Genomic DNA, 21,957 nt, shown 5'->3' with positions numbered 1-21,957 from the left:
GTACATAATCATGCTTTGTTCAATGTGGTTTAAATCTTTTTGATTCTAAAATGAATGCAGCTCGATGAGAAACCATCCCACTACCAAACACATTCCTTTTTGAATTGTGTCAGGTTGTTTTGATCTCATTACAAATGATAGATGTTCACTGGATGGACAAAACTAAACATTGGAGAGGAAATAATACCTACTATGTTTGATTCATAGTGGAAAGTCATAGTGAATGTGAAAGTGTTTCTTTTTTGACAACAATCCTAAAGATACAAAGAGTATACATTGGTATTGCACTAAAAATAGGATTGGAAAGTTTCTTTACAAATTCATGTCTGTCTCTTTGTAACAAAGACAACAAACCTAACAACTTTGAAAGGCATCGCACCTAATGTGACCCTTGAGTCTTAAGCAGTGTTTTTATTGGAAATCGGTTTGCTTGATCAAACTGTATTTTCTTAGGGTTGCAATAAAATAAATAAATCTCTGGTTTATCGCATTTACACTAGTTTTGTGAGGACAATGTGTTTTGTGTGGGATTTTTAGTGGCTTAGTGGCAGTAAATACATGTACATCTTTTTAAATAACAAATTATACATGTGTCAGATTGGAAACCAATGCACAACAAAATACCAAGAAGATACACAAATTTATGAGACCACCTGTCATAAAAATGAGAAAACACAACTATTTCAGAAATCTTTCAAAAGCTTAACATATTATTGTTACTTATTTGGCAAATAACGAACTGAATTCATATTTTTATACCCAAATTTGAGCCGGCTCACTGGGCTTCTTCTCTGAGAAGTCAGAAAGCAATCAAACAAAACTAAATTTTCTGTTTAGGAATGCAAATAATTTGACATCTTAATCAAGAAATAATAATGTGCTTTACTGTTTTTTTCTGTTTTATTGTAAAACTGTGTCAGAAAATAATAATATATTAATAATATAAAAAATAATAATTATATTTAATATATAATATATATTTATATATATAAAAAATATATATAATTTTGGTTTCTACATAATGGTATTTCAACCATTACAGAAACATAAAAAAAATGATTTTGATAATTGTTGCATAAACCTGGTGATATAATTAAATACAAAACAATCAATGTACAGGGGGGAAAAAACATTAATTTATGCATTTACACTTGAAGTACATTGATTTCTAAGTAAGTAAAATTCTTAACAAATCAAACATTTGACAGAAATAATGTTGACCTCAGACAACTCCACTGACTGATTAAAGCCCACCACTGCGCCCTGCTGGTTGCGCGCGGAGCCACAGAGGTGGCTATCAGATACCGCTGTGTGAGCTCACTGTTGTCGCTGTGCAGTGGAGGCGTTTTTTTCTGTGTGTGCAGCCAGCCGCAAGAAATGGTGAGTGAGGGAAACAGATCCAGCTCATAATGTACCAACGTGTTGACTCTCCAAACCACACTTAAATTAGTCCTGTATTATTTGTCTGTGCGGTAAAACGCGTGTTGTCAACAGCCGAACAAGGCTTCTCACAAACAGCGACCATCCAGAAGCTGAGCCCTTTGTTTAGCTAACCTCTAGCTAGCGAGGATTAGCTTGTCTACGTTGGTTCGTGTCAACAAAACAGCGATATTTTAACTTGACATTGTATTACAGTGCTAAACTCAATAGTTGAATGGGGGGATTCGGGTAGATGGCGTGTAAACCGCGTTTTGAATAAGTGACAAACCAACTAACAAACTTTGGTGTGAAACAAATGGCTAACTAGCCGCAAGGAAGCTAACTAGCTAAAGTTGTTATTAGCTGATGTAGCTTTAATGTAATTGCTTGTGTGGCAACTTATATTGTAAAGACTCGGTCGTGCTAATTGTAAAAAAGTGGTGTTTTAACGTTTAGCAGGCCGTAAATACCCGCAGTTTACTCGACCCATTAGCCAGGAAGCTACTGTTGTTACTAGCCTGTGGCTAATAGCCGTAGCTAAGCTATCTCACCATGACGTTGGCTGACAGCTGCAACACCGTGGGTTTTAACGTAAATATGTAGACATTGCTGTAACGTTATAATGGGGGAGTCTGTGTTACCTGTATACCCTCGTTTATATCATGTTGTAATATATTGTATGTCGTGTTTTTTCCCATATTCTAATAGTATGCTAAGTTATAGATATTATGCTGCTGTAAAACACAAATTCCCCAGGTTTTTAATTTGTCTGGCAAGACAGATATCTGTGACGTCATTCTCACTTGTCAAAACTGCACTTTTAGAAACCTGCAATTCAGTTTTTTTGTAAGTGTATAGATATCTACAACTCATTTGTGGATGTCTCCAACGTCATTATGAATCAATAAAGCCATGTTGTTGGAATATTTGCAATGGATTAAATTTTTTCTCATGTCTGCTACTCGCTGCCTTGCTCTATGTTAGTGTTGAATCAAAAGCAAAAAGTCCACCGTATCCTTAAGTATTTGTTTATTTTATAACATACAGTCATGCAATGTTCATGGTTATCCCACATCCTAATTTTTCCTTCCATCATTCATGTTTTCCATATAACACGTTTCCCAAATATCATGTAGCCCTATCATTTCCTTCCAGGAAGCTGGACATTTTGTCTTAGAAAACACTATGATAGGAATGTGCTGTTATGGATGTGCCTACAGAAAGGTTCATGGCATGCTTAAGAAAGAGGCAATTACAAGATCAACAGCTGTGTTCTTTTGACGCAGATATTCTCAGTTATAACAACTCTTTTCCCCCGATCTTGTCTCACTTCAGGATGTGTTTCTTATGATCAGACGTCACAAGGCGACCATCTTCACAGATGCCAAAGAGTCCACCACAGTATATGAGCTGAAGCGCATTGTGGAAGGCATTTTAAAGAGACCACCTGAAGATCAGAGGCTTTATAAGGTGACATACATCACCATTACTATTTATCATCCATTGGGATTGCATAGTCTTTTCAGCCAGTTGTTTACCACTTTTTTGACTTGGGGATGAAGTAAAATGATAATTGAATGCACTGTGTTCCCACCTTCCAGTTTTGTTGTCATCACCATAGGGTTGGATAAAATGAAAATATAAACTGTGAGAAAGTGTAATTTGAAAATAGAAAAAATAAGCCATAGGGCTGCTTACTTATATATGATTCAGCAGCTACTCATAATGTGCTTGTTATTTAAGCTTAAATGTTAACTATTCCCTGGCACATGGGGATTTTTGGGTGGCAACTAACCATTATTTGCATTACTGATTAATCAGTTGATTATTTTCCCAGTTCACTGGAAAATGGTGTAAAATTCTGATTCATTGTTCTCAAACCTCCAAGTTGACAATTTCTTCAAATATTTCTGTTTTACCCAGAAACCAAAGATAGTAATTTTACTTTCAGAGCAGCAAAGAAACCAGGACATATTCACATTTTCAGATGAAATTACAAAACTGGATTTTGTTTCATAACTAGTGATGGTGAGATGAAGCCTCATGAGGCATTGAACCACTTGAGCCAATTGGTTCAAGAAAGGGTTCATTTCTCGAAGCTTCATGCGCACAGAAACCACCTACTGGCCAAGTGTATAATTACAGGCAGCTGTATCTGAACCACATAATGTGTGATGCATAGAATTTTTGTGTCTGTTATGTCTGTTAGAAATGACTATGAATTACAAAAAAATGTATGACCAAATAACGTGTAAATCTTCCCAAAATGGTAATATCATAATATGGCAGGTTGTGCAATGTTTTTCTGAAAATGGCATGGGCGTAATCAGGCAGTGGACAGTGAAAGTGCTTGTGGAACTGGGAAAAGGATTATGCTTTTGTAACTTGGACAATGATGAGCCTCGCTGGCTCCATCCTATATCACCTATCCTACTCTCCTAAATCTCTCTCTCTCTCCCTAAACTCTCCAAACTATCTCCAAACTATATAAATGCTATCCAAACTCTAGTATCCAAACTCTCAACTGACTGCAACTCTCCTTCAAAAACCCACATTTTGAATGGAGCCTGAGGTGTCTATATAGTTGTAAAACCTTGCGGCAAAATCTGAACCACTTCACGAAACGCCCCCTCCCCTACTCGGCACACGCTTCGAAGCCTCGATACGGAACGTCACATCACTAATAAATACCCTACACAAATCAGTTTATTGATTATAAAACATTTTTGGCAATTCATTTAACAAACAATTGATAATCAATAAGTCCAAAAGGATTTAGTGTTTTCATCATTGTGATTAGATTTTTATTTGAGAATCACTGCACATAAACTGGACATGCCTTTTTAGAAATAAGTTAATAAAAATTCACAACAAATGTCTTCATTGATTTTTTAAAACTTTATAGGTCTGCATAATCTTGAAAGATGCATATTAATAATGTGTGTTTCTCTGTAAACCCTTCTTTTAATGATCAGTCATCTTCAACTACTTTATTCATTTTCTTTACCAGGATGACGTGCTGCTTAACGACAGTCAAACGCTTGGAAACTGTGGCTTCACAAATCAAACAGCCCGACCTCAGGCCCCGGCTACAGTGGGATTAGCTTTTCGTCTGGGTGGTAAGAGCATCACTCTTTTATCAATCTCAATGACAAACAGTCAGTTATTCTGTATGTTTTCATGCACAGTTGAGTTGAGCTACACTACTCAATAATTTAGTATTTTCTTATGTCATGTAGACCGACTGAAATTCACGTTTTGGTGCCTGGGGATTTTTCTAATTTGATCAGATTTACATACTGCCTTGTTCCTCTCATCTCTCTCTCGCTTTCCCTCTGTCATTCTTTCAGATGATTCATTTGAGCAGCTGAGGATCGAGCCTTTCTCCACCCCCCCTGAGCTTCCTGACGTCATGAAGCCCCAGGACTCGGGCAGCACAGCCAACGAGCAGGCTGTTCAGTGAGGGTGGTGGCGGGTTAAGGAAAGGCACGCGCAGGGGGTCTGAGGGAGGACGCACGAGGGGAGGGAGGGGGGCTGATTTTTTTGGGAAGTGATGCTTCAGCGAGTGAGATTCACCTCGCCTTACTTCAGCTGGGCATAAACAATTACAAACACGGGTTCCCCTTGTTGTAAACCCGAGGGCAGTTGCTTCAAAGCGATTCATTTGTCCTGAAATCGGAGAACGCATGCTAAATTGAATCTTTCTCACAAGACCCTTCAGAGATTCCTGACGGACTTGTCATGACACTGTCAGTCATCCACAGGATTGGTAAAGGCTGAACATAAAGAATTGTACCTCGTATTTAATGAATTCTAGTCTTTATTTGGGGTAAGGCTAATGCTGCCTTACTTGTCGTGTTTTTTATTTGCTGGCATAAACGTGGGAGTTGATAAGGTGTGACATTTTTAGGCTTTTATGTTTGTGTGTTTCTTTATTAAACTATTACTAGGATTTAACATGTTTTTGGTCTTTGGTCTGGATATACTGTATGTTGCAACAATAGCTAAGTTTTGTGAGTTTCTAAGTTCCGATCTGTTTCAAGAACGATATGAATCTGAAATTTAAATAATTCAGACAAAGCAGCAAAAATAATGATTGTTGATTAATTTATACTTATACAGGTGGTAACTAATCAACTTTCCTACCCAGTGTTGATTGTGGCCCATCAAATTAAGGAGATGTCGGTGAGCTTTTGCTGACTTCAATTATTGGACCTGAACGGCCATAGTAAACAAAACTGATTGTACAGTCATGTGATGTTATGGAACCGTGTCTGTGAGTTGTGGGCTGCACACATCAACCCTCTGTTCTCACCAGAACCACTGCCCATTCAGTTTTAGTTGATGCTATTATTTACACCATTAATACCCAGATACACCGTTTACCCTTAAAGTGAGAAGTATGGACATATTCATATAAGTAAAGAGTATAAAAATGGGTCACGCGATCTTGAGAACTACAATAAAAATGAAAGTACTTCATAAGTTACAACAGGAAAGGATATTCTGATGTTGAATGAAATATCAAAACAAAGTATTTCCCAAAAGAGGCTGTTAGACAGTGGGGTGTGATCGAAGTTGCACTTGTAACTTAACATTAAAACAACTGTTTTTCACCCTTGTGCTCTGCTGTGTTTTTGATTGAATAGCTGTGCATTCCAAAAAACTGCAATACCTTTGAAGAAAGCAAGGAGTTATTAGCCAGCCTAAAGAAATACAATCTTAGTGTTACATTGAGGATTCTACTAGGAAAAGCATCAGAAGACTGGTTTGATGAAAGTAATTAGTAGAATTATATGTTAGGGGTGCACAATATAGGCAGATATTATATAGACCAGACAAAAACATATATATGTGTAGTGGGGCAAAAAAGTATTTAGTCTGCTGCTATTATAATTTCCAATCTTGTATCGTATAGTTGTCGGCCTAAACGCTCCCGATACATCGGCATATCGGATATATCGTCGGCAAGAGGTCCTTTTGTAGTTTTATGCTGTCTAAATTTCCCGATCTACACTCCAGTCCAGTAGGTGTCAGTAATGTGTTTGTAAGCTCATTGCCAACCGCCAATAAACCCAACGGAAGAAAACGGAAGTTTCGCTCAAATTAGTCGTTAAGAGGTTATGAGAGGATGTCAGACTGTCCCCTCAAAAACTACATAGAAAAACAAATGTGCATGAACTCCTGACAAATATGGACGCCAGTGAGTTCGCTGTATCGGCGGGCAGAGCCGTGCTGGACATGATGGAGCGAGAGTGGCAACCTCTGTCCGCGGGTGAGCTGGAGCAGAGGCTGGACCAGGCGGTGGAGGAGATCCTGGAGGCTGACTTGATAACAGAGCTCAAAACTCAGCCTCCTGCTCCTGCTCCTACTGCTGTGTATGTTCACTTACTGCAGAGTCAACCCACTGTGGGGCCGCAACTTTTACAGACGGCGGCGACAGTGGCCGCTTCTTTCCCGCAAAAGGAGGAGACAACAGAGACCCTGGGACAAATGGAGACTGTGGACAGTGCTGCAGTGGAGGTGACTGTTCTCTCACCATAGCTGTCTCAAGACAACCTGCCGACGATGCGATATGTTGTGATGTATTGACTATCACTCAGGAGATATATTGTTTTCTTTGTCTAACGGAAGGAGTGGAAGGAGAGGTATAGTCAAATGGAAAAAAAGTCTTCTGCCACCTAGTGGTTGGGAGCCGTGAACGCAACATAAAACACCCTTATCAATACAGCACTTCAAATATGTTATATTATTGCAAGGTTTTAGTATATCATAACATTTTCTTACACCCCTAGTTATCGTCGTACAATATGTGATAATAAAGCACATCACAATAAAAGCACTTAAAATAAGTTAATTGTGGATGAATTTCCATTATCTGCATAGTAGTGAATGGGGAAAATATTTTGAAATATTCATGCAAACTATTATTGTAGCCTCAAAATATTCCAGTTTTGAACAAAATTAAAAAACCTGTGGTTAGGGTTGACTTGTTGATTAGTTTTGATTAATTGATGATTTATTGTCAGGACGTTGTGAAAAAGGTCAGATTTTACTGTTTTTGTTTTGTTCAATGTCCCAATTATCCAATACAATTACAAATATTGCAGATTACAGGCATATTAATATAAAACGGTAACTCTTTACATTTAGCAAGCTGGAACCAAGAACACATTTAAATGATCAATTATGATGAGAGCTGCTGGAAAACAATCAACAGATAATAAAGCAATTATTTCAGCTCTTTAAAAAGAGTAGCACTCGAACTTCTGTGGATCCTGAATTATTGGGGAGTGAATCATACATTTCACTTAACTGTTGAATCTATAGATATAGACTGACTGATGTTGGCTACTTCATCATTTTTCTTTGTCTGATCAGTACATCAAAGACCTGCTTCAAAGCTCCAAATCCAAGGCTCGACTGGCCGGTCGAGCCCGTCTGTCTCTGTCCCACACCATCCTCCTTTCCCTCACCCTGCTCTCTGAGCGCGTGAGCTACCGCTCTGTGTCTCGCCGCTTCCTCCTGGAGAAAGGAAACATCCACAGGATCTTCTTCTCCTTCTGTGACCACATCAACATGCTGGAGGAGCGGCAGATCAGATGGCCTGTCGGTGAGTTGATCTCAGGGAGGGGGTTTGTTTTTTTGAAGATATTTGGATGTGCAGTATTACCTTTTCTAAGTGGTGAAACAGAAAATGCTAACAGTGGTGCAATTGTCTTTCTGATTTCCAGGTGAAGAGGCAGACAATATCCTTTTCCCGCTTTTCAGTTCAGAAAAGAGGCCAGAAGATGCAGAGCAAAGGGCTCCTTTGGTCCTTGGAGTGTTGGGACACACTCAGATCCCTATCCGCCTGTCTTTAGGGAAACATGATGTGGAGACCACAGTGCCTGAGGTGAAGAGAATGAAGAAGGAGGAGGCTCATCTGGACTCCTGGTTGAACCTTGAGCTTTTATGTGACAGTAGTGGCCGGTTCCTACACTGCAGAATCAGTAAAGGATCAGACACGGATAGAGGCAGTTCCCTCAGAGACAAACTTAAACAGCATCCTGAACTGATGCCTCCTGGCTCCTGTATCTTAGCCAAACCTGGTTACCCACTCAGTGCTCATATTTTAACTCCTTACATAACAAGTCATGGGCTGAGTGAAGAGCTCTTCAACAAGACGCTGGACGAGCATTTTCACATTTTGGATCAGGCTGTTGCCAATCTGAGAGCCAGGTTCCAGAGACTCAGGTATCTGGATATTGGGAACTACGATCGAGCCAGAGCTGTGGTGCTGACTGCCTGTGTGCTGCACAATGTGTTTTTGGACATGGGACAGGTGGTTGAAGCAGAAGTCGAGAAAGAAGACATAACCCAAATAGGAGATGGGGAGATGGACAACGAGGGCATATGCAGACGTGACGTCCTCTCAGATTTGTTGTTTAAAAGCTTTGAGTCTGGAAGCACAAGATGTGATGATGGATCTATTAGAGAGCGTGTGTTCACAATATAAGGTTCAGTAATCATATTTCTGCACTGTGCAAACACACTTTAAAGACAAGACATAATTGTCATTAAATGTTTTGCCTCAGATTCAGATGTTTGAATTTATTTTGTATTTTTTACATAACATTTGTAATGAAAGTAGAATTAAAGGTCTATGAAAGATACAAATAACTTTTTTTTCCATTACAGGTCTTTATTCTGAAATTATAGATTTGGTAATTTTCTTGGCCTTTTGTTGCTAATCATACTTATGCAATCAAATCACACGATGCATCTAGTGGTTAAAAAAATATACTGTCTAGTTATTTAGGCAATGTTGTGATGAAAGCAGCAGCCTCTTAACATTAGCATTTTAATGTGTATAAGGAAAATTAAGAAAGAGTAGTAATGTATTATTATCATTACTCATGCCCCTCTTCATCAGATTTGACATGCAGGTCCCAGCCAGTGTGTAACAGCTTAATTTAGTTAAATTAACTGCTCATTAATTTAACTAAACACAATTTGCCACCTGGAACATGCAGTAACATTCATGTTGGTGAACTTGGAAAAAAGTACAATCTCAGGGTTATTTAGTGAACATTAAGGTTGTTTAGTGATGTGCTTTACTTGATCCTGTAACAAGTTGTGCTCTGCATCACAACATGCACACTCTCTAAACTATTCTATAAACTGTATGAGTAAACGATTTAAAAACATGTACCACTAATCTACTCATACAGTATCTCTGTCCAGTGTCATAAAAGTTTTTGCTAAGCAGTTGTCTTCAGGACGGATGTCCATCCTTTGCCATCTGTGTGCTGTTTTTCTGAGCCAGGTTGGAGATGGCCTGTGCCAGGTTGTTGATGGCCTCTATCTTCCTCTCCTCCAGGGCTTTCTGCTGGGCCCACATGTTCATCTTCCTCTCCTGCAGCTCCATGTAAAGCTGCAGGATGTCCTGTGGAGGACGAGCCTGGCAGGGAGTGGCTGTTGCGGGAGGCGTGGGGAGGATTGGGGTGAACCTCTTACTGGCTATAGCCTTGCCCACTTTTGTCCCACTGAGCTTGGCTCGGCGCTGGGCTTCGATGTCCTCCCTGCTCTTGCCCAGAACCTCGTGCATGGTCTTGAAGAACTCCCAATGGACACTTGCTACACCCAGCCGCTTGGCCCGTTCTGCGTTCTTCCTGTACGTGGCAAGCATGTTTCTCCACTTGAGATCACACTCGTATGCCTTCACCAATACGTCAGTGGCCTCTGACTCTTGTAGTTTGACGTTCACTTTCTCTGACACCATCTCCCAAAGTTTCTTTTTCTTGCAAACTGGCTGGTCGAAAGCTTGATCCATTTCTAGTCTGATGTTGACAAGGTGCCATGTAGCTTGCAGTGTCCAGATGAATTCTACACAGGGAAAGGAAAGTGGATAATGACATTATTGAACACATTTATGACCTTGCACTAAATAGAGGTTGATGATTAGGGGGATATTGTCCGTGTGAGTGTGAAGACAAGTTTAAGTTTAATAATTGACTCAAAACATGATGGGGCATTACCATATGACACCACCGAAATATTAACCTCTTCCTAAGCTTTACAGGTTTGAGGCCTCTAAAACGTGTGCTACTTTTTCAGCCAAAACCGAGAAGCTCTATGCTGTTTACATATAAATGTTAAATATATATAATTAAAATGTGTATAATTTAGTGATACATCATATTTTTTTCCCCAGAACAGCGAATTTGTAAAATAATAGATTTTGTATGTCCTCCTTTCACATGAACCTGCAAAATCTCCAAGTTTTCCCAGTGGGTGGTGGCACACAGTATGGGAAACACTGTCCTGATGCTATAATGTCAATTTTAAAATGTGAATTATTTCAAATAGAGTGTGTATTAACATCTTGAACAGGTAAACCAGCTGTTTAAGGATATCTATTTGTGAAATGAAAAACGACCTATTTTTATGCATGTCTTTCAATAATTAGTGACTATAAAGTTGGATTAATTCAGCAAATCGTCTGGCAACCCCATAAATATCACCCATGACATATCTGTGGGTCCCAACCCAGTTTTGGGACATTTGTGATGTGGTAATGATATTGTTTTCGATTTGAGAATGATCTACCGTACAACTTAATATCTTTGTTCTGAAGTTGTTGTATGTCCCCCCCATGTCATTCGCTGCCATGTATTTTTTAGCCCATGAACCGTGGTTTTATGACGGTGTTGCGCACTCATCGGGGCCTCCTCGCATTATGCGATGACTGGTTGAGATCCGATGAACTTCAAGCTGCGAACACTGACCTCCTTTGCTTTTTTCGGCGTCCACACTGGACACGACCGTTTCCTTTCCTTCCACTTCAGCGCTCTGTATCACAATCGTTTCTATGACCTCCATCCGGCTAAATTAGGAACATTAGAGTTCGATTTGTTGATTTATCTATCGTGGAATTTAACAACCTCTTGAGGCACCGATGCGAGCGTTCGCGTCGAGTAAAACGATGATTATAACAACGTCGCGGAGCCGTAGGGGAAATGTAGTCCTTTTTCGTGTTACAGTGAGGGTTTGTCGTATCCTGGTCCAGCAATTGAACTACAATCCCTAAACACTCGGCGTTGTTTGACGATAGCCACAGGCCTTCACTCTCATTGGAAATGTAGTTTTTATGTAGGAGAGACTGCACTACGTGAGATGACAGCCAGATATATTTGAACTACAAGTCCCGCCACATATCTATCAGACCCTCCTCCTCACTCCCTGCTAACTCCCTCGACCGCCCCCGTTTTGTTGTTTGGCTAAAGATGGCGTTAGCGGCTAATACAGGCGACCGCATTCTGTTCTACAAATTTTACTCGGCCAGTGGTATCAAAACACTGTTCAATTAGAGGTTTAATTCGTCGGCTGATGTGCAAAAAATATGGTACATAGAGAAAATACACGTCCATGACATAGAATAGCGACTGGCTGGCCTTCTAACGATGTAGGCCTGTTCTTAAAGGAGTGGACAGAGGCTGCTGGAACTCCATCTCCCAACAGCATCCGCGGCGTCAGGTGGTACGTCTTTATTTTCTCCTGCTGGTATGTGTAGTTCTCTAAACGCACTGTAGTGCGGGTTTGTAGGAAACTTCGAAACACATGAGTTAACATAATACTATGACATTTTCACAAAGTAATTTGCTAATTGAGAAACTTGAAAGGACGTCGGAATTACGATAGTGCAGTGGATAGAATTGTTGCCTCAGAGCAAGAAGGTCACTGGGTTGATACCATTTCGATTGAGGGCCTTTATATGTGCAATTTACATTTTGTCCCCGTATGCACGCGGGTTCTCTTAAAAACATGTAGATTAGGTGGTTGTTAATTTCAGAATGTTGGCCCTGCTGTGGACGGAGAATATGTTCCGGGTGACCTCAAGCTGTAGAATGGAAGCACATGTCATTTACATTGTATTTTGTTAAATACTGGAGGCTCCAGTGAGTATTCACAGTGTGTAATGTATTTGTCTGAATTAAGGATGTGATTATATCGTTATAGTATTATCGTGCATTGTACTAAAATATGTCGATTGTGGTGAATTTCCATTAATTGGCGTGCTTTTTATATTTCCAGTCATAGTTCAGGTTCTTTGACAGATTGTTATTAGTTTTTGTTTTATCACATAGAGCTTTTGGTGCAATCAAAGCAAACCTGCTAATAAATTACAGTGTATATAATGAAAAATCAACAAAGGATGGCAATGGCCAATGTCTTAAGTTAAACAATTTAAAATTAAACACTGATTTTCTGATGTTTGCCAAATATGTGCATCTCAATTGCATTTTTGTAAAACGTTTTTTTTTGTAACATAAGTAGTGTTTTCATATATTTAATAACCTCAGTTCATCAGTTTCCTCTGTATCTGTAAGTGGATTCATCCATAATTGTGCACGTCTTCTGAAAACTTAATGATACAAGCCAAGTAAGATAGAATAAAGACAGAAGATTCTGCCTGTTCACAATTATGATTCTTGAAAAAAAATTGTATTAATAATCGCAAAACGTTCACATTGTCACTTGATAACTGATGATGTTAATTGATATTAGGAGAAACTATGGCTGCGTCACCAGAGTCCTCGTTGTCGTGGTGCCTGGTTCACATTTCCAAACCTGGATCTGGTGCAGAGCACCATGGGACTCGCGCGGCAGACCCAGGCGGAGGCAGAGAAGTGGACAAGAGGTCCAGAGCGTCTCAGTGGAGAGCACTGGTTGCTATACGCACACAGCACATCAAGGGTGGCAAGGCTGGCATCGCCAGGTTCAGGACTCAAGGTGGTCTGCAGCCCCTGCTAGACCTAGTCAAACAGCCAGAGTGCCCCAGGAAAACACTGGACCTGGCTCTGAGTATCCTGGCAAACTGCTGCACTGAGCCAGAGACACGCATTGAGGTAAAGCTGAAGAAATAATAATAGAAAACTGATTTGACTAAACCAGCCACTAAATTTGCTGATATTTAAAATTTTTTCACACCATAGGTTCGTAAACTTGATGGAATAAATACTGTAGGTATGTAATATTGTGCATTTAATGAGAAAAAAAAAGTCTAAATTGGTAACAAGTTTTATCAGGTATTAAGAAAATTATAAAACACTTGTCATAGCATCTAATCTTGATCATTTCTTAACTTTTCCAGTGGGGATCCTGAACAGAAATGTGGCCATGGAGACGGTCCAGAACCGAGCAGCTCGAGCTTTGGGGAACTTGGCCATGGATCCAGAGAGCTCTGCACTCATCCACTCTGCTGGTAAATGATTTATTGCATCATTTTAAGTCAACAGCTGAATCAGTTTAAAGTGATCATATTAGAAAACAGGTAGACATGGGCAAACTCTGTTTCGTGGTAAGAGGTTTGACCTCCAGGAAGCTGTTATACATAAATTACATGAGATCCATCTATTCATCCTACCTCTACCGCTTCTATCCTCCACATGAGGCTTAAGGGCGACATGAAATTAGGTTTTTGAAACTCGGCTTTGCTGGTTTCCCACAAGGCCAAAAATGTATTTGAGAATCAGTTGTGATTCTCTGAGTAATGTCAAGCTCTGGCTTGTCCAAGATGAGTTTCTCCACTCTGGAGACGATAAAGGTTTGTGTCTGTAACTGGCTGACAGAAAATAAATTATTAAGTTTATAAAGTCTTTACACCTTGGGAGAACATACATCTGTATTATGTAGTTCAAAGACAGGGCCAAGCAGATCTTCAGAGATTAGTATTAAAGTAGATGACACTCAAATTTCTGTATAAAGTTTCTAGGCTGGGAGTTGGACAGACCTCCAAGTGGGGAAATGATGGGACAAAGAGTTATCACAAAGGTGAAACAGAAAATTTAATTTCTGACACACAAGGCAACATTTTAAGGTAAAGACACTGTAAGTGCTTGCCTCCATGTTACTTCAGCCCCACTTGAATTATGCCTGCACTGCTTGGTACAGCTGTACTCCAACAAGTATCAAAACTTAACTACAGACAGGCTCAAAATTACGAGTTATGAGTGGTACTGAACCTTGAAAACTTGCAAGTAAGGGTTTGCAAGGTAGTGTGGCCCTAGATATTTTAAAATGTATTTCAAGTTGGTTGGTGCATCACATGGTTAATCGACGAGAGGCAGTGCTACAGTACATAACAATAATTGAGTGGAATAGGCTTCCATATGAGATTAAAGCTTTTCAGTCACATCAAAGGTTTGAAACGACGTTTCTCGGAAACATTGTTGTGTGATGGGATATCAAGGGCCTGCCCTGAAGATAAGGAAATGTGATTTGGAACTTTGAGCGGTGGAGGGCAGCATTTAACCCAACTTGTTGGAAGAAGAAGAAGAAGAAGAAGAAGAAGAACCACCAAGAGAAGGAGCTGCAGATTAGAATCCAAAGGGATTAAGGAACAGGGAAAGGATAAGAATGAAGGGCAACTATGATCTTCGAGCTGTCAGACTTCGGAATTGTGTTAGTAGCTTTGAGCTGTGGAGGACAGTGTTGCACTTTTTACTTAATGGAAGAAGAAGGGGGCCCTCCTGGTTGTTAAAATCTTTTGTTGCCTATTTTGGGTGAAAATGGGTTCTCAGGTTTTTAACCTGTTTCTTTTTTTTCTTTTTTTTTTTAAACTGGGTAAGAGGGGCCCCCTCTTGCTTTTCTTCTGCAACTTCTCACCAAATTGCAGATTTTAGTATCGGATGCAATGCATTATGCTTTTTTAGTCTGTTATTCATTGTTAAGAGGTACAAGTCCTGCGTCTCTAAAATCTAAAAGGATGCATCAAACCCACTGTCAATGCGTCACATACCTCAGTTTTCTATGACAATAATATATAGTGCAGTTATTCCTTAAACAGTTTCAACATTGAGAAGATTCATCACCTTTCCATTATGGCAGTTTTAGCATTTCTTTATGCAACTGGTCTGTATGTAAAAATAACATACTTAAAAATAGTATGACTTTTTTTTCCTGTGGAGTACAGTATTACAGAAATAATTAGAAGAACTGACTCGGTAATGTTTTTGGGAACTCGCCTGCTGATTATTTTTATATACAGTCTAAGGGGGTAACATGTGTCTAAATTGTAAACTTGAACTTTATGACCAAATTTGAATTTTTTTTGTAATTTGTCATCACATTATAATCCATTCTCTTTTTTTCAAACAGGTGGCATTCCTCTTCTACTCCTCTGTGTCTCTCTTTCCTCCACCCCATCCTCTCCAACTGCCATTCTACCAAAGGACCCTTGTCCCAAACTAGAGTGTGCTCAGTCGGCTGCTCGGGCCCTCCTCTACCTCTCAGATACTCCCACTAACCGCCTCTCCTTGCTCACCCAAGGGACCTTATCTGCCCTTGCTCCTCTCATTGCTCCTGAATATCCTCAAGGGCTGAGGCGGACGTCACTCAGGACGATACATGAGCTGACTCGGGGCTGTGGTGTCGAATGTGCCAGGGAGGTGTCCCGATCTGGGGTCCTTAGCCAACTTGGTGTCATGGCATCAGGGGAGTCTGGTAAACCGTTTGAGGACTTGGCACTGAAAACTCTGGCCAACATGTGCTCTCAAGGCTGTTTGCGTCCTCTGGTAGGGTCACTGGGCGTCATTCAGAAGTTCATAGAGGAAATCAAAAAGGACCTGCTAAAGTCAGGGATCTTCCTCAAGGCTCTGTGCTTGTGCTGCAAGGAGGCAGTTAACAGAGCAAAGGTGAAGGAGAGTGGTGGACTGGAGGTGCTGACTAGCTTTTTGTCCACCCATCGGAGTCATCCACTTTCCAGGCTGGTCATTCTGGCTTGTGTAGACTTTGTTTTTGATGAATCTGCTATGGAGCAATTGCTAGAGTTAGGGCTGGTCCCGCTGCTTGTTGCACGACTGGTTGAGCTCACCAAAGGAGAGGAGCAATTTGCTGAGAAGATGGATGTGAGCTTCACATCAAGCATGTCTCCCGCTGAGCTCCTGCCCTCTTCATGCTTTGATTCTTATGACTTTCCTCCTCCTGAGTGTCACAAGAAGGAGGAAGCTAGCAGGGAGCAAGGTCTCTGTTCGTCAAGCTTTCAAAGCTTTAGGTATGGAAACTGAAATGTAAAGCTTTGTTTATTGTAATTTTTAAGTAATTTATTTTTTATTTTTTTCTCCATTCCATTGCTTTTCTCTTTTGTATCCCCAGGTCATGGTTGGTGTCTGAGGGACTGATCTCTTCTGAGGGAGATCTGCCAGATTCCTCTGGTGTTGACGGTGAATGGGGGAGTCTTCAGATCCCACTGTATTCATCCCCAAATCCTCATTCCATTTCTCCCAAAAACTCTTCTTCCCACAACTCCACTCCTTCCTCTTCTAAAAAGGCAGCACTGCCCTCCCCTGTGTCATCCCTGGATAAAGTCAATGATCTGCCTACATCTAGTCCCCAGCCCTCCAGTTCTCAAACGACCCAAAACCATCCCAGCTCCTCTCCCACTAAAACACCTGAAACACCTGTGTCTCCATCAAAGTTCTCATCCCTTTACCGAAGGAGGCAGCGAACTCAATCATCACCTTCGTTGACCAAGGTCACTTTGGAGACCCCTCCCTCTATGCCCCGCCCAACGACATACCACCACCCCTACCACCCTGAACCGTGGACGACTGAGTCGCCTATCCTGCTGCTGCTGTCGCGCTTCTCCCACACCTCTGATCCAAGTACTGCTCTGGTCAGCTCTGGCGTCATGTCCGGCTTGCTCTACTACCTCACCCAGCACCAGGACCCTAGCAGCAGGTGCTTCCGTATGCTTTGCCGACTGAGCTGCAACCCAAATTGTTTGCAGGCGCTGGTCCGAACAGGCTCGGTGGCATTGATTCACCACCAACTCTGCCAGAGAGGGGGAGGTTTTAAAGGAGAAGAGAGGCAGACGGATGGAGTCAAAGCCAAAGTTAAACAACTAGGTAAGGTTAATAGGGGGTGTGTGTTGATCAATGTGTTTATTAAAATAATTGCAGTGTGTTTAAAAACGTGAATAAAGCACAAAATCCTTATTTCGATGCATTGGGAACACTGCACATTATATTCTAAACCAAAACATGAAGAAAAATTGAAGAACAAATAGCAATGTATGCATTCTTCTTTACAAACTGAAATATTTATTGTATAAACTGAAAAATCTTTATGAATTAGCATTCCTGTGAATCCCTTAACTAATATTTAGTTGTATAACCTCTGTTTCTGAGAACTACTTCACATCTGTTGCATGGAGTCGACCAACTACTTGCACCTGTGAACAGGTATTCCAGCCCAGGATGATTTGATGACATTCCACAATTCCTCTGCCCAGGGATTGGGCTGGCCACTCCATTACTTTCATTTTGTTTGTTGTTGCTCGCTTGCTGGTGTGTTTGAGTTCATTGTCTTGTTGAAACACCCATTTCAAGGGCATTTCCTCTTCAGCATGAGGCAACATGACAAAGTATGATCAAGTATTTTGATGTAGGCAAACTGATCCATGATCCCTGGTATACGATAAATACTAGTATTCTATGGTGTGCCTATTTATCAAATACCAGGGATTCACAGGAATGCTAAATCCTAAAGGTTTTTCAGTTTAAACAATAAATATAAAATAATATAAATAAATATTTCAGTTTGTAAAGAAAAATGCATACACTGCTATTTTTTTGTATTTTTAAGTAGTTAACATTTTTCTTCATGTTTTGATTTAGAATATAATGTGCAGTATTTTGTGCTTTATTGATATTTTTAAACACTGCATATTGACTTTCCCTCTGACTGTCTGTGTAGGTGTTGCTCTTCTCAATAATCTGCGTGTTCAGTGCGAGTCTGGATTTGGCTCTGGTGTTTTAGCACATGTAATGATGTCGGGCTCAGAGTCGGACAAAATGAACTGTGCTCTGTCGCTGCCGTTAATCAGCAGGTAAAACAATCTTCAATAAACTTTTACTCGTACCTTGCAAACATTAAGTTGTCATATGTGAGATTTATAACCTTAATCTTTTTCTTCCACAGCAACCGGTCCCTGCTAAAGAAACTTCTTCTGGACAGCAGTGGGCTACTTTTGGCTCTGCAGCCCCTTGGCTGCGATGGATACGATGATGACGACACGGATGAACACAACCCTGCCGGATGTGGAAGGCTGCTTTCTGACTTGAATTCACCACATGTAGGTCAGGCCACTCAGGTCCACTCGCTGTACTTTTCTCTCCTGATTGGATGTCTGTCCATGCTGACAAGTAGTATTAAAACTGAGCATCACAAAAAATATCCAAGTGCAGCTGTAACAGAGTCAATCAGTAAAATCGGCAGAGTTTCACCCCCTCCATCTAAAAAGCCTCGGCTCGCTGACAAATGTCCTTACGGTCTCTCAAACTTTGACCTGGTCTTGCTGCTGGATGATGGAACTCAGGTTCCAGCCAACAGGGAGGCAGTGGCTGGGGTGGAGGGAACAGACAGAGCTGGTTCTGAGTACTTTAGGGCTTTGTTGAGAGGTGGATTTGGAGAAGCTCAGGGTAAGGCAGAAGATGCCATCCACATCAAAGATGTAAGCACAGGTATGTTACTGCCAGTGCTACATTACCTACACGGATGTCGGCTCACCAAGGGCGCAGAAGCAGCACAGGAAAGTGATCAGGGAGCGATGGGAGGACATTGTCAGATTTTGGACTCATTGGTCGTCGAGGGGCTGAGTATCTGCCTAAAGGAAACAACAGAGAGCTCAGCAGAAGACTTTGCTTTCCAGAAAACACCTGTAGGTGAGATAATGATTGGAGCATGCCGGTTTTTAGTGACTGAACTGAAGAGAGAGTTGGAAGATCTCTGTGTGTCTCTTGTTCTGTCCTCCTCCACCACCACTGCTTCCAGTAGAGCAAAGTCGACTCCCACAGAGGAGATTGATGACAAGGCTGCATCTAAAATGGACCAAGCATGTCATGAGTCCGCTGAGGAGAACCTGGCTCATCGGACATCTGAGCTAGAGCTGACTGGTTTCAATATGCAAATAGAAAAGTTACCAGAACAAATTAGGAAAAAAAACAGTTCACCACAGAAAACACACAATAAGAAAGCTCCTTCCATGGGAACGGTCAAAAAAGGCAGCTGTTTGGACCCGATGCTAGGCAAACATGTCACTTCAGTTTCCAAGTCGAGCTGTACTTCATCTGTGGACAAATCATTCACTTCAGAAGAGTCAAAATTAAAACCAGAGAACTCGATTAAAGGTTCAGCACAGCTTCTGAAATCAGCAGCTCAGGACCTAATTTCTTGCTCAGAAGGAGATGCACCAGGTGGACCTCTGGCTGCCCTCCTCCCACAGGTGTACTGGTTTTCTCAGCGCTATAGCTATCCAGCACTGGGTCGGACCTGCCTGTGTCTCCTGCTGGGTTGTCAGCACTGCCCTCGGCCTGTTTCGCCCTCTCTTGCTGGGGATTGCTTTCGCAGACTCGTCAGAGAGGCCGACTGCGTTGAGGCTCTGAAACAGGATCTGCTACATCTGGTCACGTCAGCCCTGAATTAAATCTGCAGGATCCAGGATCATATACATTTTACATTTTTTAGTTTCATCCACATGCCCTTTATTGTACTTTTTGTCTGCCTCTCTTTTAGACTTTTTTGCTTTTCTAGCAATGTAGAAAGATATTGCCAGTGCTGGATTAGCAGTCATTCCACCGTAGGGACCTGTATGCAGAGTCGGTGTAGTCGAACAGCCAGTTGGAGCACCTGCTCCCTCTTTAAACTGCTGTGATTGGTTCAAATCTGCCTTGACATTTCATATTCAGGCTCAATCCTCTACCACTGTTTTGCATGTTGACATGTAGGAGCTTAGCGTGTCCTAATTTGTGTTAAGGTAGAGGGGTAGGATGAAGTGTGAGGGTTAACTAAGTGTGGGCACACTTAAAACAGAGGGCTATGAGATGTTTCCCTGATTAACTAAATCCAAAGAAAATTTGATGTTGCCCCCAGACAGCTAGTGTCGTTGAGTATATTGTGTAGCTATACTAACCTCAACAGAACTTGTTTGCAGTCTCTTTTATAACCTTTAACAGATTCAGTAGTTTTCGCGGGTGTTGATGAGGTTATGTGACATTTCTCTGCTTTGCGGCGTAATCATGCCTTTAGTTGACATTAATTATATATATACAGCTTTTTTCTTTCTTTTTTTTTGTTTGGGTGGCACGGGCAGTCGCATCTGCTTACGTGATGACACGTCACAATCTTGAAGGAGGTTCCCCCGTTTCATAGGGCTAGATTTGAACCAATACCCCTTGCAACCCGGCAGCAAGGGGTAAGTGTAAAAATTAGTAATGGGGTTGGGCCTCAGTTGTAAACAGAGACAGAGATGAGCAGATGAGCTAATTATTCTGTTGATTATGCTGAATTATGGGATCATTGATCAAATATGCCATAGAAATCCTGCCTGCTCTTCCATTAAGATGGGAACATAATTAAAATAAATAACACATTGGTCAGAGTGTAGGTCATAATCACAGTTCTGTCTTGTAAAATAATAATCTGTATGGATTTCTTCACTTCTAACACAACTGACCGCTAATTTATTTTCATAATGTTGAAGCATACATTTCTGTTAAGCTTGATTGTAAATCGATATGAATTGTAGGCGTCCCAGCATGACATTATTTTGTTAAAATTTGCTGTTGTTGGATTTGCCTCTAATGACAATTGTTTTATTATTATTTTTGATATATTTCTTTTTATTTTGGAAAAGAAAGTCTTAAGCACATACCTATTATTGCATCGTGTCATTTAGCTAAAAGTGCTGGAATTATATCAGAGTTGATCTTGAAGCCAGTTGTTTATTTTGTACGTAGAGATCATGTAAAATAGCAGATATGCAGTGTAAAGGTCTCACTTGCCCCTTATAAACTTATGCTACTGAATTATATTGTTGGAAGGTCACTGTGTTTTGAGTGTCTTATTGTTTGAGAGTGTGGATGGGTGGGGTCGCCACACCACGGCTGCAAGAAACTGCCATGATGTTTTATACGCGACACAAACTAGTGACAAGCAAAGCAGTTATTATCGGTGTACTGAATCATTAGAATAAGTTCATTGAAAAGATAGTTCAGTACTTCCTGCCAGACACAGTCACTGAACTAAAATACAGCTGAACGGTGTCATCAGTGTTGTCGCTAAATACACCAGACCAATTATTGGGACTTTAGATATTTTCTTGCTAAATGTTGGAGATGAATGCATATTTTCAAAACATCCTTTAAATCACAAGCAATTATCACTTAGGACAGTCTCAAACCTGTGCCCCAAACATTTTCATTAAAATCGTTATTAGGTATTGCTGTTATTTGATTATTATTATTTATTCATTTTGCTAAATTTATTTTTATTCCGAACTATATAGTATATAGTTCATTTAACACAACATTAAAATGCTAATTCTAAGGCTATAAAAACCAAACGTTTACTTTTATAGCAATTATACACTTATACAATCATACAGTACGTATGTGTAGTATGTTTAATATCTGCCAATAAAACCTCCAAATGCTACACACTGGACCTTTTTAATTGATGAGTTCTTGGTCTATACTAGAGCTTTTTATATCAGAC

The 21,957-nt window shown here is 40.6% G+C and overlaps 4 protein-coding genes across 7 annotated transcripts; 3 read left to right on the top strand and 1 right to left on the bottom strand.

Moving 5' to 3' along the window:
* The first annotated feature begins 1,281 nt into the window (after window positions 1-1,281).
* Window positions 1,282-6,035, top strand: elob (elongin B). The gene is made up of 4 exons (XM_044020170.1): window positions 1,282-1,380; window positions 2,755-2,889; window positions 4,430-4,538; window positions 4,770-6,035. The coding sequence occupies exons 1-4, from the start codon at window positions 1,378-1,380 to the stop codon at window positions 4,880-4,882; spliced, it is 360 nt and encodes a 119-aa protein (XP_043876105.1). The 5' UTR covers window positions 1,282-1,377; the 3' UTR covers window positions 4,883-6,035.
* Window positions 6,036-6,487: 452 nt separating this feature from the next.
* LOC122767235 lies at window positions 6,488-8,997 on the top strand. The gene is made up of 3 exons (XM_044022652.1): window positions 6,488-6,942; window positions 7,801-8,032; window positions 8,154-8,997. The coding sequence occupies exons 1-3, from the start codon at window positions 6,613-6,615 to the stop codon at window positions 8,915-8,917; spliced, it is 1,326 nt and encodes a 441-aa protein (XP_043878587.1). The 5' UTR covers window positions 6,488-6,612; the 3' UTR covers window positions 8,918-8,997.
* si:dkey-66i24.7 lies at window positions 8,984-11,387 on the bottom strand. The gene is made up of 2 exons (XM_044022653.1): window positions 11,190-11,387; window positions 8,984-10,287 (listed from the first exon to the last, which is right to left on the bottom strand). The coding sequence occupies exons 1-2, from the start codon at window positions 11,281-11,283 to the stop codon at window positions 9,677-9,679; spliced, it is 705 nt and encodes a 234-aa protein (XP_043878588.1). The 5' UTR covers window positions 11,284-11,387; the 3' UTR covers window positions 8,984-9,676.
* Window positions 11,388-11,661: 274 nt separating this feature from the next.
* On the top strand, window positions 11,662-21,288 carry armc5 (armadillo repeat containing 5). 4 transcript variants are annotated; one of them, XM_044022263.1, is made up of 8 exons: window positions 11,662-11,937; window positions 12,970-13,310; window positions 13,398-13,428; window positions 13,556-13,666; window positions 15,562-16,456; window positions 16,558-17,309; window positions 18,160-18,292; window positions 18,385-21,288. In XM_044022263.1, exons 2-8 carry the CDS (start codon window positions 12,978-12,980, stop codon window positions 19,886-19,888), a joined length of 3,759 nt encoding a protein of 1,252 aa, XP_043878198.1. In that variant the 5' UTR covers window positions 11,662-11,937; window positions 12,970-12,977; the 3' UTR covers window positions 19,889-21,288. The 4 variants fall into 4 exon arrangements, with proteins under 4 accessions (XP_043878198.1, XP_043878197.1, XP_043878199.1 ...); XM_044022262.1 differs by having other exon boundaries at window positions 11,662-11,940; XM_044022264.1 differs by having other exon boundaries at window positions 11,662-11,964.
* Window positions 21,289-21,957: the final 669 nt, after the last annotated feature.

The sequence above is a fragment of the Solea senegalensis genome, linkage group LG3, assembly GCF_019176455.1.
Source record: "Solea senegalensis isolate Sse05_10M linkage group LG3, IFAPA_SoseM_1, whole genome shotgun sequence".
Taxonomy (NCBI): Eukaryota; Metazoa; Chordata; class Actinopteri; order Pleuronectiformes; family Soleidae; genus Solea; species Solea senegalensis.
Note: the sequence above shows the minus strand (reverse complement) of the source record. Positions and strands in the feature narration are given on the sequence as shown.

Coding starts and splice junctions, on each gene's coding strand:
- elob (XM_044020170.1), top strand. Junction 2,890..4,429: donor AAGATCAGAGGCTTTATAAG/GTGACATACATC, acceptor TTTCTTTACCAG/GATGACGTGCTGCTTAACGA. Junction 4,539..4,769: donor ATTAGCTTTTCGTCTGGGTG/GTAAGAGCATCA, acceptor TCATTCTTTCAG/ATGATTCATTTGAGCAGCTG.
- LOC122767235 (XM_044022652.1), top strand. CDS start 6,613: ATGGACGCCAGTGAGTTCGCTGTATCGGCGGGCAGAGCCGTGCTGGAC. Junction 6,943..7,800: donor TGGACAGTGCTGCAGTGGAG/GTGACTGTTCTC, acceptor TTGTCTGATCAG/TACATCAAAGACCTGCTTCA. Junction 8,033..8,153: donor GCAGATCAGATGGCCTGTCG/GTGAGTTGATCT, acceptor TCTGATTTCCAG/GTGAAGAGGCAGACAATATC.
- si:dkey-66i24.7 (XM_044022653.1), bottom strand. CDS start 11,283: ATGGAGGTCATAGAAACGATTGTGATACAGAGCGCTGAAGTGGAAGGA. Junction 10,288..11,189: donor CGCCGAAAAAAGCAAAGGAG/GTCAGTGTTCGC, acceptor TTCCCTGTGTAG/AATTCATCTGGACACTGCAA.
- armc5 (XM_044022263.1), top strand. CDS start 12,978: ATGGCTGCGTCACCAGAGTCCTCGTTGTCGTGGTGCCTGGTTCACATT. Junction 13,311..13,397: donor AGCCAGAGACACGCATTGAG/GTAAAGCTGAAG, acceptor TTCACACCATAG/GTTCGTAAACTTGATGGAAT. Junction 13,667..15,561: donor TGCACTCATCCACTCTGCTG/GTAAATGATTTA, acceptor TTTTTCAAACAG/GTGGCATTCCTCTTCTACTC.